This window comes from Oreochromis aureus, linkage group 7, assembly GCF_013358895.1.
Source record: "Oreochromis aureus strain Israel breed Guangdong linkage group 7, ZZ_aureus, whole genome shotgun sequence".
NCBI lineage: Eukaryota > Metazoa > Chordata > Actinopteri > Cichliformes > Cichlidae > Oreochromis > Oreochromis aureus.
The window spans coordinates 45,700,931-45,720,192 of record NC_052948.1 but is presented as its reverse complement, the minus strand read 5'-3'; the positions used below and the strand labels follow the sequence as shown (position 1 = coordinate 45,720,192).

Below are 19,262 nucleotides of genomic sequence, written 5' to 3'. Positions count from 1 at the left end.
AGATGTTGCATTCACTTGTGAATGCCCCATTAATGGAAGGAAAAAAATAGCATAATGACACAATCACGTGTGTGGATTATTTCAGGAGGCATTACACCAGATTATAGCTAGTTAATAGCTCTTCAATGGACCTTATATATAAGTCTGATAAGAGACACCTGTATATCAGCAACATGTTTAAATGACTTGTGAGTGCCTAATGTTTTCTGTCCCTGTGCAGAGTTGTTAATAACAGCAATGTTTCCCTGAAGGAAGAAAGCTCATTATGGACTTGCTTGTTTTTCTTTCTTCAACTATTGTCTGACGATTTTACTTATAACTCATCTACACTGATGTAGAAAAGGACGTTTTCACAGGACTCTTTCCAGTTCTGTGAAACTCTAACTATACCACATGATTTAGTAGCATATATAGCCACCTTTACCACCTTTAACATTGTTACTTTAATGAATTTTTCTGTATGACTTTATTACACTTTTACAGGTTTGTAAAGGAATTTTGCCCCACTCTTCTTTATAGAACTGTGTTAGTTAATTGATGTTTGCAGGTATTTGGTTGTATACAGCTCTCTTAAGTTCCCATCACAGCATTTCAATCAGGATGTCTGGACTTGGACTGGATTGTTGTAACACCTTGATTATTTACTTTTTTCAGCCATTCTGTGGTAGATTCATCGTCCTGTTGAATGACCCAGTTTTGGGAAAGGTTTTGCTGTTGCACAGGCCTCACATTTGATTCTAGAATCTTTTGCTATGCAGAGAAGTTTACGGTCGACTCAGTAACTGCCCAGGCCCTGTGTCTGTAAAAGAAGCCCAAAAACCAGCCCTCCACTACCATGCTTGATAGCTGGTATGAGGTTTTTCTGCTTGTATGCTGTGTTTGATTTTCACAAAATCTGGCGCTGTGCATTTTGGTCAAATACCTCCACTTTGGGCTTGTCCAACAACATTGTTCCAGGTGTCTTGCAGTTTAGTCAGATACAACTTTGCAAACCTAAGCTGTGCCATATTCAACCAGGAACCCTTCCAAACAAGCCACACTTGTTCAGGCTTTTTCTAATTCTACTGTCATGAATTTTAACATTCTGACCTTGGGATGAATTTGCTCGGATGTCCAGCTATGAGTAGATTGCGGCATTGTGTTAACACACATCTGAAAGCTCCAGTCCAGCAAACTCCCAAAACTTCCCCTTTGGTCTCACTTGTTGATGAGCAATTAATCAAGTGCATTTGATCAGCAGCACCTGATTGCTACATACCCTCTTAATTCTTACTAAGCATTCAGGGTGCACTAAGTAATTTATTGTGAATGGTAGTACAGAAAGCTTTAAACTCCATATATCCTGTGTTCAAGTCAAGAAAGTAGGTATGAAAATTACATTTTTGTATGCCTTACCTCACATCCTTTGATGCAGTGGAGGAATTCTGGGTGTGGATACCATTTCAGCCCCATTGTACAGATAATACTCTGTAAGATAAATCAACGTTTGTGGGTTGAAACAAAGAAATACTGAGCTTTCAAAAAGTTGCTCTGTACAACTTATTTCCTGCCAGGAGTTTTTTCTTTTTTCCCCAGATTTCAGGCCACATAATCCCTAACCGTACTAAACTCAATGGGCACATGTAAACTGTGCACGGACACACCCCTAAGACAGGGAAACATAGATGTTATCAAAAGAGCTCATGTGCTACTCATAGAAGCTTTTTGTGAAGCCTCCTTTGCTTTACACTAAAACCGAGTAAATTGATTTTTAAAAGACAAAACTTCAAAAAAATATTTTTTTATAACTTAGTCATAGCCCCAGGAGGACAAAGAACTGGAAGCATGAGAAAGACAGAAGCACAGAGGTAAGAGGACCATGTTATCTAATATCTTTGCAGAATGTGTGGAATCCCATTCTGTTCTCCTCCTGTGTTCCTCTTTGAAATGCAGCACAAAACATTTGTGCTCAGGGCAGGTGGACAGCAATGTGTACACTGAATGTACAGCTATATGTGGTAATGCACCCTTCTAAGCATACACTGTACAAGTATATACGGGTGTAAATAGTCACATGACTATGAAAGGGCATTTTTAATTTCACAACTGTGACCTCATAAAGTCTGTGTCGCATGTTGGGAATTTGTCTGTGAACAGGCAAAGAGAGGCTTTGCTTATAGGATATGTAAATCGAGCTTATATAGTACTGCCCATGACCAAAAGCGCCATTTGCGGCAAAGCCCCGCTGACCTCAGCTGGTCCATTTTTCAGATCCATTGTGCCCCAATATCTCACAAAGTTGACATTCTTTTCTTTTGTTGCTGCAAACTAAGGTATTTTTCATTACAGTCGTGTCAGCAAATCAATGCAAAAAGAAAGATATGGGCTTCAAGGTGGAGAGAAACAACAACATAGCATCTGAGGGCAACTGAGAGCTGTGAGAGTGATGCTTCTACTACTGTGATATAGTACTGCATAGCTGAGTCCAGACATGCCTGCTGTGTTTGTGTATGCCTGTGCGTCTACAGGGGAGGGCTCTAATGGTCACTATATACGGTGGAATACTGAGAGCATTATTTTATATTACAGGTGAAACTTTTTGCAAATGCTGTACTTTTTCTTTCTCTCCTTCTTGTGCTCTACAGTGATGATGTCATCTAGAAACTCTCCCCTTCTCTCTCATGCTCTCTCTCTTTCCTCTCACTGCAATGTCGTAAATCATGATAATCCATGATTGTAGCCTGGCCTCACCCCTCACTACGTATGGGATCCTCACCCTCTGAAGCCTCCCCAGGGGACTGATACCACATAAAAATAGATCCCTATCTCAGCACCACCACAGACGAGGTCATGTCATATAGAAAATGACTAATTCTGCAGCAAGCCCGACAGGGTAATTTTGCTGATAAAGGGGGAGGAGGGTGCTGAGGGCACAGAGTAGTCATAGATAGAGAGACAGGGAAAAAAAAGAGGGAAGGTGGAGATAAAGAAGGAGGAGAGAATTCTAAGTGGGTCACACTAAGAACCAAAATACAACTAGTTTAAAGGCAATAAATCAACATCACTTACTAAGGTGGGCAACGCTGATTTCCAGCTCAGCAAAGTAGAACTAGAAAGTGGGGACATTAATTCTCTTGTAGATGGTGCATGAAGAATTCCACCCTCTAGGGATAGTTTGCCAATTCCTACTTACAGCATTCCTGCTGTTATTACAACTGTTAGCCTTCATCATGATTATTATTATTTTTCACTTCCCACTACTGCAATATCCTTCTGTTCTGTTTTGTTAATACCCTTTCTATCTTGTATTTCTGTGTTTTTGCATCCTTATCTCTTGGGTGGCCATTCAGTTTTATTTTTCATCTTTTTTCTGATACTAGAATTAACTGAGTAGGAATAAGGTTCACCATTAATGTCACTAATGTCAGTAATAGCACTATGACACTTATGTGATCACAAATTTAACATGTTACCATTGGGAACATCTTGCCACACGAGTGGCAGACCATTTTTATAGGGTGGCCAGACTAGGACCATTAGTCATTAGACATGAGGGAGGAATATAAACTGATTTCTTATCATTTACGATCACCCCTGGCCACTCCTGTGCCATAAGGCAGATTTCAGAAGGAGGGACAAAACAAAGCATTAGACTTGCTTAGACTTGTGGTCATTACCTTGAAAGCTTTACCTCTTCTAACCTCTTATCCTCAACACACTTTCCCACTCTTTAACAGTCATCCTACCAACATCACTTCTCTGACTTCTCTTACACTATCAGATGGACCCAACAGCATAACCTCAGGTTTGAAATTACCCCTGAGCACAAATCATATCAATTACACAAATCCATAAAAGCAGATCATTTTGTGTCCACATGGCCTAACCCACCCCTCCTCCGGCATCCACCACTAAAACCTGCTGACTCAGTGTGACTCTGAAACAGAAACAAAAGGTGTTGTCGGAGAAAAAAAAAGAGAAAAATAAAATGTACTCTTTCGGTCAGGTGCAGCTTCTCTAGCTTGAAAACTCGATGCTATATAGTAAGACCTGTCTCTTGTTCTACAGGTAAAAGGGCATTAAGCTGACAATAGTACTTAAGGCTGATTCAACATTTGTGGCATTGATACATTTTGAGAGTAAAATTAGAATTTAGACAACACACACAGTCAGCTGTACCTCTACACAGCTCCTGACCTCAACCATAATCTTCATGAATATCTCAAATGACACCATGGTTGTGTCAGAGAGCCCCAAAAGAGACAAAATGTACAGCTCTGTGCTATGTGACCTTCTCCACCACAGCCTCCTACCTCTGTGTTTTGCTATCTGCCAAAAAAAGAACACTTCATTATTTAAGTAGCTGTAAGGTATATCTAAATTAGGCCAATTACCAGTGAGCTTCAGTGTTCTTTAACAATGATGAACCTGAATGAATAAGGTTGGCCACAATGGCAGTGAGGGTGAAAACAAGTGCCTCACAACAATTCTTCAGCAAGACAAATGCACCGGAATTTAGAAATAAATCTTTACACCTTGGGAATAAAGTTCTTGTACCTTATTATCTCTCCAGGACTCTAGTTACTATATCATCTTGAAGACTGAAAGGAAAGTGGGCAGCAGGAGGTTTTCATACTTGTTGTCAAGAATAAATTAAAAATTTTAAAAGGTTGCTATGCCTCTAATCCAAATATTTGTATGGCATTGGGTTGGCATTTCGCATTGCAGGCGATGGAGTCAGGATCAAGGAACTATATGTGAAATTCCAAGGAGAAGAGTTGTGCTTCACAGAACTTTGTGAAGTGCGTCTCTCAGAGCTGTGAGGCACACACAAACACATGCAAACTTACCTTCACCTTAGGTGGATTTCTCCAGTGCTCTTTCATTACTTTTTCTACGGTCATATTGTGAGGGAGAATCACAACATCGTTGTTCCCCTCTCTACATGTCAGCTCACAGTCCTCACCTGTGTTCGTTTGTGTGACAGAAAGAGAGACAAAGAGACAGAGAGAATTACACTAATGAAAGATCAACACCAGGAATGGCGAGATTTATTTTCCTTGTCATTACCAAAACATTGAGAGACTATGTCACAGTGGTTTGGCAATGTGTGAAAGATGAACCTAGTATAAAAAAAGCATTAAGTAACAGTAGATTTGTGCATACAGACCTATGCCGTGTCCTCGTTTGCATGAGTATTGCAGGCTATAATGGAGGTTTTGAGGTAAAGAACACTGGCCTTGGCTGTGTGGGCACAGGCGGAACGACCCTGTCCAATTTCCATCTTTTCGACAGCGGATCTCATTGGACCCTGTGCCCTGAAAATAACACATATATTGACAGACAAATAATTATACACATACAGACATACACAGAGGTGCACAAGCACTACTAGGCCAAGGACACCGAGATGCCATGCCACTGCACAGGGAAATACAATCCAATTTTTAATAGGCATCCAACCCACAACGTCGAAGAGGCAGAACAGATTAAAAGGTGTATACATTTCAAAAGTCTGTGGCAGCAGGGCTGTTCTGGAAATCAATAGCAATCTAATTAGCATGGCGTCAAATTGAGTAGGGCTAAGGGAGACAGGGAGAAAAGCAGGCAGGGCAGAGTAAGAAGTATCAGAAAAAAACAGCAAGGATAAAGGCTGTATCTTATTTTTCAGTCATTAATTCATTAATTTAGTACGTTATCATCGGTCATTAGTAATTATGTATGATATTACACAAGAGTATATTAATAACAATTTGTCTGTAGTGATTTCCAAACAAACAACATTACCAGTAATCCTGGAGAATCAGCCTGGTGGTACAAATTGTTTTAAATGGACTATATTTATCTGTGATTATATTATTTATTACTAAGTTATGCTGAACAAACAAAACAAAAAAGAACTGTCAGGGTGCAAAGAAGAGAAAAAAAAGAGAAGACAACGACACTGGCAAAGCAAGAATAGACAGAGAGGAAAGAGATGGACAGACCTGCTTGCAAGTAGGGTGCAGCAGCCTCACCGTATGGGCAGAGCGTCCTGTGCTGGCGATAGCAGTATTACCAGCAGGATCAGAGCAGTTTAGAGTGCAGGTACTGTCAAAACGAAACCCATTGGTACAGTTATAGGAGCCATGGAAGATCGGAGGTGGAGGATCACAAGTCACGGGCTCGCAAGATCCCTCGAGCCAGGTGCCGTCTTCTGTGCACTGGCGTTTGAATGCACGCCTAAAAGGAAAAGAGAGATGATTAATTGAATCACATGCAGACCCTAATTTCATGTGGGAACAGTTTCAAAGTAGCAAAAAATGAACAAAACAAATTTCAGTTTATTTCTTTACCGCTTGGGTTTATTGGTAACATGGTAGCCTGGCCTGCACTTGTACTTGCAGAGTGTGCCAACTTTTAAGTCTGACTGCTGGCAACGTTTTGTCTGCAGCACAGCATTGGGTACAAGAGGAGGGGCTGGGCAACGAAGCTCACAGAGAGCCTCTGGGAAGGACCATAGACCATCCTCGAGGCAGGTAAGCGTGTTGTTTGTACCTAGAGAAAGAAAAAAGAGGAAAGGATAAATGGAAAAGCATACAGGTCAGTGAATCAGTAAAATTAGGTCAGATCAGTTAGATGCAGTCGACTTCAAAACTACGAGTTGTAGTGCAAAGCCAAATTGGAGGTTGTTTGAAAAAAGGTGGTTTTAGTTTAGTCTGTGTTGCTTGGCAATCAGTGGGAAGAAACCTCTAAAATTATTAGCAAGAACATCCCCTCTTGTCCCTGTGGGCACTCTATCCTGCAAGCTCGGGTGGTCTACCAGAGTCCTGGGAGCTTGAGGGTCCTGCACAGTATCTTTGCTGTTCCTAGGACTGCGCACTTCTGGATATAGATCTCGAATATTGTTCTTGGGATCTGCTGGAGCCACTCGCCTAGCTTGGGGGCCACAGCACCGAGTGCTCCGATTACCACTGGGACCACCGTTACCTCCCCCCTCCATATCTTCTCGAGTTCTTTTCCCTTGAAACTTCTCCAGCTTCTCATGTTCCTTCTTCCTTATATTTCTGTCACTTGGTATAGATTCATCATTCATCTATCTCTACCGCTGTCTTCCTCTGCTTGTCCACCACTACTATGTCCGGGTGATTACCTATCACCAGTTTATTTGTCTGTCTAGACCCCAGCCTCTATGGATCTTGCGCTCAGAGCTTGTTCCTGTGCTGCCATGATTAGTGCCTCTGTGCTATCTTCCAGTCCAGCTTTGTCAAGCCACTGGTAGGACTTCTGGGTGTCAGCCATTTCCTCTGTCTGTCAGTGATGCATACCATGCAGGGTTCTTTTGCTAGCTCTGGCCATCGTCCTTGGTTGTGGCCATCTTCCTATGTACTCATGGATGTTTGTTGTCACATCCTGGACAGTGCTTCTGACACTCCCCAAATCTTCCTTACATTTAGTGTTACGTCTTGGGGTGCTGGATTTGGGGTGAAACCCTCCATGCATGGTGAGGAGCTTCCTTGTCTTGATGTCAGTGGCCTCTATCTCCTCCTTTGGTCAGCTCATTATCCCAGCAGGGAACCTGATAACCTGCAGGGTGTAGCTATTGACAAAACTGATCTTGTTCTTCCAGTTCAGCTGACTTCTCAGGACTTGCCTGACCTTCTGCAGGTATTTGGTGGTTGCAGTTTCCCAGGCGCCTCCTCGTGGTTCTCATTTGCCTATGGGATTCCCAGGTACTTGTAGCCGTTCTTAATGTCTGCAATGTTCCCTTCTGGTAGTGCAATTCCCTCTCTTTCTGACTACTTTCCCTCTCTTTGTTACCATCCGACTACATTTATCTAGTCCAAATGACTTTCCAATGTTATTGCTGTAGATCCTGGTGGTGTGGATCAGTGAACAATGTCTCATTCAGTCCTAGCGTACAGCTTGATGTCATCCATGTAGAGGAGGTGGCTGGTGATTGCTCCATTCCATAGTCAGTATCTGTAGCCAGTCTTGTCAATGATCACTGGGGACAGAGGATCTCCTTGGTAGATGCTGCACTTGATGCAGACTTGTGCTATTGGCTTGAAGTTGGCCACATCCCCATTTAGTTCCTGATAAAGGCTCTTAGGTTCCTTTTGATTCTATATAGATCTAGGCATTCAGGATCCATGTGTGGGGCATCTGGTTGGACCGCCCTTGACCTTCAGAACTGCTTTAATTCTTCAGGGGATAGATTCAACAAAGTGCCAGAAAAATTCTTCAGAGATTCTTCTCATTGTCATCTTCTAGAAACCAGTTTGAGATCATTTTGGGATATGGTGCTAATTTTCAAAAGGCATTGTCAAATACTGGAATCAGCTGAAAGAAGATGATTACACTGTCATGATAAAGGGATGGAGATTATCAACAACAATACTCAGGTAGGCTTTGGTTGGTACTAAGGCTCCCAAAGTGTGACAAGAAAATAGCCTCACGCCATTACACCACTGATACAAGGCAGGATGGATCCATGCTTTCATCTGGTTTACACCAGATTCTGAACCTACCATCTGAGTATCACATCGGAATCCTGACTCATTAGAGCAGGGAATGTTTCTTCAGTGTTTTATTGTCTAATTTTGTTCAGCCCGTGTGAATCATAGCCTCAGTTTTCTGTTCTTAGCTGACAGAAGTGGCACTTGATGCAGTCTTCTGCTGCTGTAGCCTATTTGCTTCATGGTTACTGTTGCTTTTCTATCAGCTAAAATCAACCTAGCCATTCTTTTTCTTTTCTGACCTCTGGCACCATCGCTTTTGTGCCTGGAGAACAGCTGCTATCTGGATATTTTCTCTTTTTTTGGTCCATTCTCTGCAAACCATGTTCAAAGTCACTTAAATCACCCTTCCACTCCAGATTCTGATGCAACCACACCTAAATGTTGACATAGTTGCTCATGGCTGATTAGATAATAGCATTAGCAAACACAACAGGTGTAGCTAATAAAGTGACCAGGGGGTGTATATATTTATTGGAAAAGATCTCTGAAGGGTACCCTGTAAATATGAATCTGAACATGGATATGTCAGTGCTCCACTAGGCAACTCACCCATTAGCTGGGCAGGTTCTCGACACTGAAAGGTGCTCTTTCTGCCATAGGTGGTGCCCTCTGGAAAGCTGAAAATGGCAGGATGAACATGATACTTGTCTGGCAAACCACAGTCCACAGGCTCGCACGATACCTGTTTGTTCCACTTCCCATTTGCACAAGTTATTGTCACTGAAGTCTCTGACTGGAAAATAAGACATGATATAACACAAAGTAAATAACAAATAAAGAAATATAATTATTACAACATACTCTACATAGATGTATTATATAATAATATTCATTGATGCAAGCTTTAATTTGCATATTGATGCGACAGACTGATGTAGTGCACTTGTCCTATAAATGTTTACCTCACAAAAAAAAATGACTACAGCAATTCTGCAATCATTTCAACAAGTTCCCAATCAGCGTGTAACCTAACAAAGCCTGATCGGGCTTAGCTTACTGTATGTCAGTAAGCCTCACAGGCCACTCAGCAGCTCAAGTAACTGCTGATAGCATTTGTAAGGTCAAGTCATGTACTTCAGACAACTGATATCCAGCAACTGCACAATCAGCCCTAACCCTAAACAGATTGACTTCAGTGGAAGTGTGACAGCTGAGAAACACACACAGATACATGCACGCACATAAAGTCTTCTACAAAGAGAAGGCAAACCCCTGTGGGTTTAGTCTACATCCATGATTCATCCTCTTTCTGGATTTATGTGTAGTCACAAAACATAAGAAAGTCGTTATTATATTTAGGTAAGAGATAAACAATATGCTGGAAATAGTACGAAATCAAAGGGGGAAAAAAGTAGAAAGGTTATTTCATATTTACTGAGTTTGTAATTTCATAAACAAATAGGAACAAGTGGCTTTCCATTGCTCCCTTCTGAAAATCAAGGCAGCCTCTCCAACTTTTGAAAGACTACAGAGGGCATCCTGTGTGACTGGGCCTTTACATGTTGTTGGAATGTGGCAGGAAACTAGAGAACCAAAGGGAAATCCACACATGGGGAGAACATGCAAAATCCACAAGAAACAGACTCAAACAAGAGCAAACCCAGCAGTGGCAGCATAGCTCCACTATTTCATACAGAGGCATGCTTAAATTGCCAGCAAGATAAAGGTTCCAGTATAAGGGATTATCATTATGGTAAATTACTTCTCAATTGCCAGAAGTTTTGCATTTATTGTGTGTGTGTGTGTGTGTGTGTGTGTGTGTGTGTGTGTGTGTGTGTGTGTGTGTGTGTGTGTGTGTGTGTGTGTGTGTGTGTGTGTGTGTGTGTGGACACACTCTACACATGGCTATGTGAAACCATTCTGTTCAAGAGCGGGAAGAATATTGTCTAGAGAATATAGCATTAGAAAACAATATTTTCTTGTATATGCACTCCTGAGAGCTGACAGGGCAATCAGAATAGTTCAAAATCCTTTCTGTTTTTTTTTTAAACTAGAAAAGTTTCCTCATGTTAGGTTTTTTTCTCTATTACAAATAGGTCTCATTGCTCTAGTTATTTGGCTTGTAATGTGAGGTTTTCAGAGATGAGTTGAAATTCATCTGAATGGGCTAACCCTCAATTTTTTTTTATCCTCTTCCATTAAGTAGAACCATGTAATCCAACAGGAATGTTTAAATCGATAGTCATGCCAAGAAAGCTCACAACAAAGCTGTTAGAGCTCAATCTTTTTGACTTCTTATTCTCAGAACCAGAAGAGAAACCTGTGTGGGTAACCCATCAATTACACTGGTTGACTTTAATTACACACATCTTTTTAAAGCGAGGCCAAACTTCAACACAAACTGGACTCAGCTGGCAATACAAATGTATTGTTTCATAATCTTCTCTCTGTTTCCGTGTATATCTGTGTTTCATCTCGATCCCATTACATGATACTGCGTAACAGTATCGGGTTCCCTCAAAATAAATAAGCTCCTTTCATATTTGGATGTCCAACAAGGTAACATATGCATTGCATGTGAGCGCCTTCTGGAAAACAACTGGGTGAAGAGTTGAATGAGTCACTCGAGACGTGGAGCTGTGGAGAAGCAATGTGGACCATGGAAGCAACATTGAAACATCTCTTTAAAAATATGTGAAAATCTTAAGTATACTTGCAAAATTGTGCATGTATGTGGGATAAGGTATGAGCTAATACGCACATGACAAGTGTAGTCAATACTACACCTTTACACATACAAATACACATAAAGACACACGTTTACCTAGATGTGTTTGTGCTTTGTTGAGGGAGGTGATAGAGAACCCAACTATCACTAAAACAGCGCTTCAAAAATGCTGTGCAAAGATGGGGGAAATCTAAGAGAGGGATGACCATCTCAGGATCACTCCATCTATCAGGTCTTTTTATTTATTTTTTTCCGTAAAGTGGCCAGAGAGAGTTGAGTAAAACACACATAAGGGCCCACTTAGAGTCTGGTATGAAAAGGCCTCAGAGCAAGATGAAGATATTCCATAAATGTGATGTTTTTGGTCAAAGTGGTGGAAACTTCCTGTTATGGCAGGGGCACTGGTGAAAGAGTGATTGATAAAGTAGAGAGAGACTCTTGAAAAGGGTTTCACCCCAGGTGGATATGACCTGGGGCGAAGGGGGTCCTAAACCTCCCAGCATAACAATGACCTAAAGCACAGACCTGTTGCTTCAGAACAACGAGTCAAACCCTGTCTGTGAATCCCTGAAGAGGGCAGTTTGCTACTGTCCCCGATCCAGTTTTTATAAAACTTGTAGAAAGTTACACAAAAAGTAATTTTGTAAATGATAGATTTCAGTTTTTGATTTTCATTAAATTTCCCAACATTTCTAAAAAAAAAATACTTTCCTCTTAATTCTTTTGATCTTTTATAAGTGTGAGGAGCATTTGTAAATAGCTTAATAATAAAAATCTACAAGACAGCTAGGTGCGCAAAAAGGGAAGAGCACTTTCTAAAGTGAGTGTATATGTAGGTTTGTGTTTGTGTGTGCTACTATGTGTGTAAATGTGTGGGAATTTTCCCTCCTTTAAAAAATTTACAGCTGCCTGTTTCTCTTCCAGTAGCAATTTTAACAACCCTTGGCTGTGCTTCCTAATTCAAGCCAGACAGACCTACAGACAAATGAACCAACAGACAACCCCTACCTCAACTTAGGGATTTGTCTTCATATAGATGGCAAACAAGCAAATTATAGCATGGTTGCACATTAATTGGAAGATATATCCGTCATGATAAATAGTAGAATTACTAAGAATTAAGTATAATTTATGTGTCAGTCCTCGCGGAAAACCTCTTACAAAACATTTTTTTGTGAAAATCCTTTTCTAAGAATCAGAGGTTGTATTTGTGAAATACACACACTGGCAATATCAACTAATGGTTTCCCAAATGATTCTGGATAACGGTGTGGTCACAACAGCAGCGTGCTACTGAGAATGTAACTTTAGTCAGAAACCCATAGACCCCATATTTTGTGTGAGGAGCATTTTAGCGTAACATGTCAACAAGCAGGGTGATTGTAATTTTACAGGCAACATTTTGATCTACAAGGTTTTCCTAAGAATCTATAAAGGGATTTACATGCCCACATCCTTGTTGGGCCAATAGCAAGCACATGTTTGTTTGTCTGATGAACACAGATTTAGTTGAGGGTTAGATCTCTTGAGTGTACCACTGACCTAAGGGGCACACCTAGCTATTACCATTACTATTTACAAAAAGAAAAGGTTACAGGGTAAGTGACACGAGGACAGGCCCCCAGTCTGTCACAGGGCTAACTAGGAGATACAGACAAGCATTTGCACCTATGAACAATTTAGGGTTACCCATTGACCTAACTCATGTATAAAAACATACATACTATGACAGGATATTAGCGAACCCAGGGAGAAGCCACAAAGAGAATACGCTGAAAGTGCCCAGCCTGGATTTGAAGCCAGGGCCTTCTTGCTGTGACAACAGTGTGACAACAGTGCTAACCACCACACCGGCATGTTGCCCATATCAACACTGTATATGTATATGAATTTAGGATAATAGATACTTTACTTCAATGAGATTATCTTTGTTATCAGATGGTGTCTTGCGATGGGGTTATTTTAATTCAGATGCCTAAACGCTGTTTCATGGCAGGGAATGGTCATGTCAGTAAAAGGGAATGCCTATGTAAAATAGATGTGACTTCTTCAGTACCAGCACTCAGTGTTCCCTAACCACTTCAAAGGAAGACAAAGATAGAAAAAACAGACAGCAATAAAAGACACATATACAAATCAAGCAAGTGAGGGAAACAGATTTGTTCTGAAGATAGTATTATGTAAGAAGTTGGTGTTCCCAGAATCTCTTTGACATCAGTGAACCAAGAATGTAATCGGCTAATGAAATGAGACAAGATTATGCTTCACATTGCACTTTTCAACCTTAGCGTGGAGGTGTGCGTGTCTTTGTAAGGACTGTGCAGCTGAAAAAAAGATGAGAGCATATGAGCACTATGAATCTGGCCAGACCATTTTATTACCAGCGCTTTGACTCAAAGCACATTTCGTTTATTACGTTTAAGACATGATGTGCCCAGTGTTTCTTTTGAATGTGAATTGCTTTATTTTACCAATTATATCCAGCAGTTGTACAGTTTAGGTTACAGCTGTGTTGCTGTTGGAGTCAAAGAAACAACACTGTTGCTCCTGATTGGAATGTATAACTTGCAATCAAACACCTTCATAAAGTTGCATTCCACTGTTAAAACAAATTAGAGTTATGTCAAAACTGATCATTTGCAGTAATGCTTTAAGTAAATAGTGCATTTTATTTGCTGTGAGACTATTTTGCAAGGTCTTGCAAAGCTGCAATAGATTTTGAAATGGATCGAGAAAGTAGTAAAGGCGCTTGTGTTCAATAAGGACAATCTCTATTCACTCATCTGCCTATATTCCTGGGTATTCGGCCCGTTAGACTATTCTTTACATCACTTCCGATTTCCCACACACTGGTTTCTGTTATCAATTGGGCTCTGGCCCAACTATCTCCCTGCCTATCTTCTGTAAGCCAATCAGCCTCTGTTCCATGTACTTTAAATCTCATTGGCCAACTCTCATCCCGCCTTTCTTGCCTGACTGAGATTTATGCAACCAGCTTGATAATCTCCAACTCATTCAGACCAGTTAAAGATCCATGTCCAATTCTCCACCTGCTTCATCTATGATTTCAAAGAAAAAGTTATCCAAAGTACGCCATGTGGAGAAAAAAATGAATTCATGGTTCCTGAATCAGCAAAACAACCCCAGTCTAGTTACATACGTCAGATGTAACTGGACCGGAAAAAAGTTAAATTGTTGTCTCGTCAGTCCAAAGAATATTTTCACAAAAATCTTGGGGATCATTAAGATGTTTTTGGCGAATGTGAGAAGAGCCTTGGTGTTCTTTTTGGTCTTCAGAGGTTTTGTCCTTGGAACTCTCCCATATATGCCATTTTTGACCCGTCTTTAACTGTTGAAGGCTATTATGAACGCTAATCTTAACTAAGGCAAGTAAGGCCTGCAGTTCTTTAGATGTTGTTCTTGGTACTTCTGTGACTTTCTGGATGAGTCATCGATCTCTCTTGGAGTAAGTTTGGGACTGCTCTTGTGCAGATTCACCACTGTTTCAAGTTTTCTTTGTAGATTTGTAGATAATGGCTCTCAACATGGACTCTGAAATGACTTCTTTAGAATGTGCCATGATGTGTTATTCACAGTTAATTCATGATTTAACAATAGGGAAAATTACTTTTTCACTCAGGGCCAGGTAGGTTTGAATTTTCCCTCAACAAAATAAATCATCGTTTAAAAACAAAATTTTGTAAGTACTCAGGTTGTCTTACTCTAATATTAAAATTTATTTGATGATCATTCAAGTGTGACAAATATGCAAATTAATAAGAAATCAGGAAAGGGGCAAATACTTTTTCACAGTATTTTACATGTCTCCTGGAATTAAAGCTTTCCGGTTCCAGTTCCACCCGGAACATTTGGAAGTGCTGGGTGGTATAAAATCTTCGTGAAATACCCAGAGCTCAAAAACTCTAGATGTTTAAGCAGGAGTGCCTGCACCCAGAACGTGTGACTTCCATGCTCACGGACAGTTTTGATAACTTTTATCGAAACTTTAGTGTTACCACATCAGTGGTAGTGTCCTCAGGGCTGACAACAATCAAAATGAAAATACTAATAAAACAACAATGTTTATTTTGAGAACTCATGAACTGTATCACCTCTATCTTCATGTTATTGGAATTTAAAAAAAACATATCTGAGATTGATTGATCCCAATGGCTAATTCAAATAGAATGTTTCTTCAAAGAAAAGTAGAAAAAAGGATATGTCTCTCTTTCATACTCATGTTTGCAGATTTTTAAAAAAAAAAAGTATTTATAGTAAATTTTGCATCTGTTCATGAATGTCTGTTTTCCATCTCACAAATTCACATATTCTCCTTTCTTGGCTACATTCTCATCCAACTTGTAGCGACTGATAATCCAGGAGGGAAAAAATTCATTCAAATTCTCTGTGGAGTCCCACAAAGATCAGACCTTGGCCTACTACTTTTAAAAGATCGAACATATTTTCTATTATGGACAATTTATCCATCCACATCTGGGTCAGAGTCACAGGGCTAAGCAAAAATGCTCAGACACCCCTCGCTCCAATCACCTCCACCAGGCTTTACTCGGAGCCCCTCCCTCTTCACCCTATGGCCAAGACTAAGCCCAGACACCAAACACAGAAAACTAATTTCCATCCCTTGTATCCTGGATCTTATTCTTTGAGTTACTATCCCTAGCTTGTGGACAAAGGTGAGGGTTAGAATATAGATTTACCAACTTCACAGCTTCAAGCTCAACTCTTATCATCCCAACAAATGCCACATCAATCCGTATGTTAATCTCACACTCCATTGTCCCCTTCCCCTAGGGGCTGCAACTCCTCCCCCAACCCAGAGTGGGTACCCTTTCCTCGCTGTGAACCACAGCCTAAGACTTGAAAGTGCTAATTCTTATCCCTGCCGATTAACACTTGACTGAAAACCAACACAGCATGTGTTAGAGGTCACCACTCAAAAGAACTAGAAGGACCATATCAGCAAAAAAGCAGTCAGCTGGTCCTGAGGCTACCAAACTAGAAACCATCTGCCACAATTTTGCTTTTACTTTATACCACTATAAAATGTGTTCAAATATTATTTTTCAAAAAGCTGATTCACTTTGCTTCACTAGAGAAAAGGTCAGAGAAAAAGAAAGAAGAAAAAATGTAAAATATATACATGTTTATATTACAATCATTAAGTTAAATTACACAGTGTAGATTTCAGAAAATATATGTAATTCTATTTAAGTTAATTATGGTAAACTTCCACATGCTCATTTCACATCTACAAAACTGATGTCAGTAGCTTTGAATGGATTTTTTACATACACGTACATTGTTTCTGTGCATACATGAGTAAACTACTTTGTGGTACTAGAACCAGTCCAGTTAGCACAGCTTGCACACAACATATGGAACAACCAACAGAAGAAGTATCTTTAGCAATATTAAAGTCAGAGTCCAGACCACGCATCAGAAAAGCAATTATGTGTAACCCTTCTTATACCCTTAATCCGCTCTTGCTTCTCTCTCCTTCTTGTCTTAATTCACGTTCCACACACAGCTCCCAAACATACCATACAGTACAGGCGAGTACTGTTTCTTTTTCTCCAGGCTACAATACACATGTGCCATCTCTCTAAGAGAGCATTAATAGATTGTTTTGCAGACAGCTTTACAAAGCCATAGAGAAGGATAAAGCATTTATATGGCCTTTATTGCATCTTGGTCAAAATCCAAAAGGTTTACAATGTGGTGTGAACTACCCAGATCATTTGTTTATGTGTGGTGTGCAAGCATCTGTGTGTGTATACTGTATCTCCCCACATCACCATGCAAAGAGATTTCCTTGTACTCCTTGTACTTGACTGTTTGTTTGTTGGTATCTGCATGGAAGCATTTAATATGTGCTGCTTTGTGACAGTGGCAGCAAATCTCTGCCCTTTAACAGAGACTTCAATGTGTGCAGAATGAGCAGGAATGGAGCTGGGGAAAGAGAGAGAGGGCGCGCGAGAGAGCGAGCAGACACTATGCTATGATGTCATCATCCCAGTGGACTAGAAATACAAAGTGACTGTTTGAGGTGATGGTGCAGCATGCTCAGCAAGAGACTAAACACTTTTATGTCTGTGCTTGTTTAATGCATGTGCGTGTGGCGCGCCCATGTGTCTGTGTGTGCGTGTGGCTGTGTCTTTGTATGTCTATGTGTAGTAAACTAGAAAAAGGAGAAGGCTGGGGCTCCACTTTTCAGTGCAGCACTCATCTACCTGGAAGATTATGATGTCATTGTCCCTGGAGGGCTACTGTGCCAAGCCTGTTTTTTTGTTTTTTGTTTGTTTGTTTGCATGTGACAAAGTAAATCCATAGACAGAGAAGAGAACAGAAAGAACGTTTGTTTGCACTTTTGTCTTATTGACATTTGTGTATTTGAGTTTGCATGAAAGCTTGTTTGTGTATGCATAGACTGCTTCATGTGTGCATGCATTTTCCAGTAACTACACAAAAGCTCTGACATTGCTTTGCTTGCACTTGAATGCTTGCGTTGTATGTTTATGCGTTCTTGTTTCTCTGTGTGAAATGAGCTATGTAGCTGCCTATACGTAGTTAAACATGTGTGCAGCAGTGTGTTTGTATGCTCACCTGACTCTTGATGATGTCATCGTCCTGGTGGACTTGCAGGACATATCCAGAGTTGCAGGAGATGGTGCAGCGGTCTCCATTGTAGAAGTGGTGGCCAGGGCTACTGCACTTTAGCTCTGCATTGCGGATCAGGGGTTCCTGGCAGTCAATGGCCTCACACGAATAATGTACACAACTATGAGGCATTGTGTGTGGGGGCAGGGGTGGGAGGGTGTTAAAGAAGAAGAACAGACAACAGAGATGACAAAGCTAAAAAAAATAAAAAATAAAACAAATTTGAAAATACCACTAATACACATTTTTTGTGAATATAATAGCACTGCAAACTCAGAAACGTGGAAGCAGCGCTCCAAAAGAGACAAATTATACATCGAATCCGCCACATCATCCATCAATGACCGCTTAACATATCAAATCAATAAACTACATGGAGAAAAGACTGCCATATTCTGCAATGCACATGAAAGCGGAGTGTGAATGTTAGGGAATTAAGAACGGGATAGATGCTGTGCAAGCTACAATGGTGCAGTTTGACCACAGCTCTGTTAGGATCCTGATGGAGAAGGCGTTTAACACTCTTGGAATGCTTGGGTGCCCAAGACACCTTTTTACAACAGTCTGCATTCTGTAGTATAGGGTTCCCCTATGAAGCGAAGGAAGAAAAGGAGAAGAGAGAAATAAGGAAAAGTATTTCACTCTCCTTCTCTGTCATTGTGTATGTGTGTGTGTGCGTGTGTGCGTGTCTGTGAGGGGGTGGGGGACCAAAGAGAGAGAGAAAGTATGTAAGAAAATACAGATCTGGAGAAACATTGTTAAACTCAGTCCTGCAACAATGGAATTTGTATCTTTCTTTTTTCTGTCTTATTTTAACTGCTTTCATTCCACATATTATTTCTTGCACTGCATGCCTTCTTTCTCAAGATTGTTAATAATCTAAGCCTTCTGTTTACATATACTGTTCCATATGCCCTTCATTTTTTCCCTTATTTTGCTCCCAGTACGTTAACTCATGTTGACAAAAAGCTACGTTGAGCAGGTGAAGAATAATTATAAAGCACAAGAGCAGCGGTCCCTTATGTCTACTCTTTGAGGACAAACTTGGGAGACCTAGGAGGCTGCTCCATGGACTCTTTGGCTTTGAACAAAATCTCTTTGTGGTTTTTTGCTAGTCACTCTGGAATTTATGACATAAATTACAATTAACTACCTGGAAAACTAGCCTCCTTCCCTGCAAATGAGAATACATTATACACCACAGGGGCATAGTTTGTATGACAGAAAGGAGAATTCAAGAGAAATGAGGGAGCTATACAAAAACTTTTGTGAATACTGTTTTTTTCTGTTTTGTTTTTTGTTTTTTGGGGGGACAAATAAGTCCAAGAGTTCTCACTCTGGTGATGAGTGTAAGAGTTAAGAGAAGAAACGTGTGACAAACTGAAACAAAACCAACATATACATATATATGTATATACATATATACATATGTGTAT

The 19,262-nt window shown here is 40.4% G+C and overlaps 1 protein-coding gene across 1 annotated transcript in view; it reads right to left on the bottom strand.

Moving 5' to 3' along the window:
- Positions 1 to 19,262, bottom strand: part of pappaa (pregnancy-associated plasma protein A, pappalysin 1a) — a 94,035-nt gene that overhangs the window by 13,380 nt on the left and 61,393 nt on the right. Inside the window, exons 14-20 of the mRNA XM_039615829.1 lie at positions 17,773 to 17,947; positions 9,030 to 9,213; positions 6,315 to 6,516; positions 5,997 to 6,201; positions 5,150 to 5,297; positions 4,830 to 4,945; positions 1,396 to 1,467 (exon numbers count right to left, since the gene is read on the bottom strand). Of these exons, the coding sequence (XP_039471763.1) occupies positions 1,396 to 1,467; positions 4,830 to 4,945; positions 5,150 to 5,297; positions 5,997 to 6,201; positions 6,315 to 6,516; positions 9,030 to 9,213; positions 17,773 to 17,947 (1,102 nt within the window). The remainder of the gene's footprint in view (positions 1 to 1,395; positions 1,468 to 4,829; positions 4,946 to 5,149; positions 5,298 to 5,996; positions 6,202 to 6,314; positions 6,517 to 9,029; positions 9,214 to 17,772; positions 17,948 to 19,262) is intronic.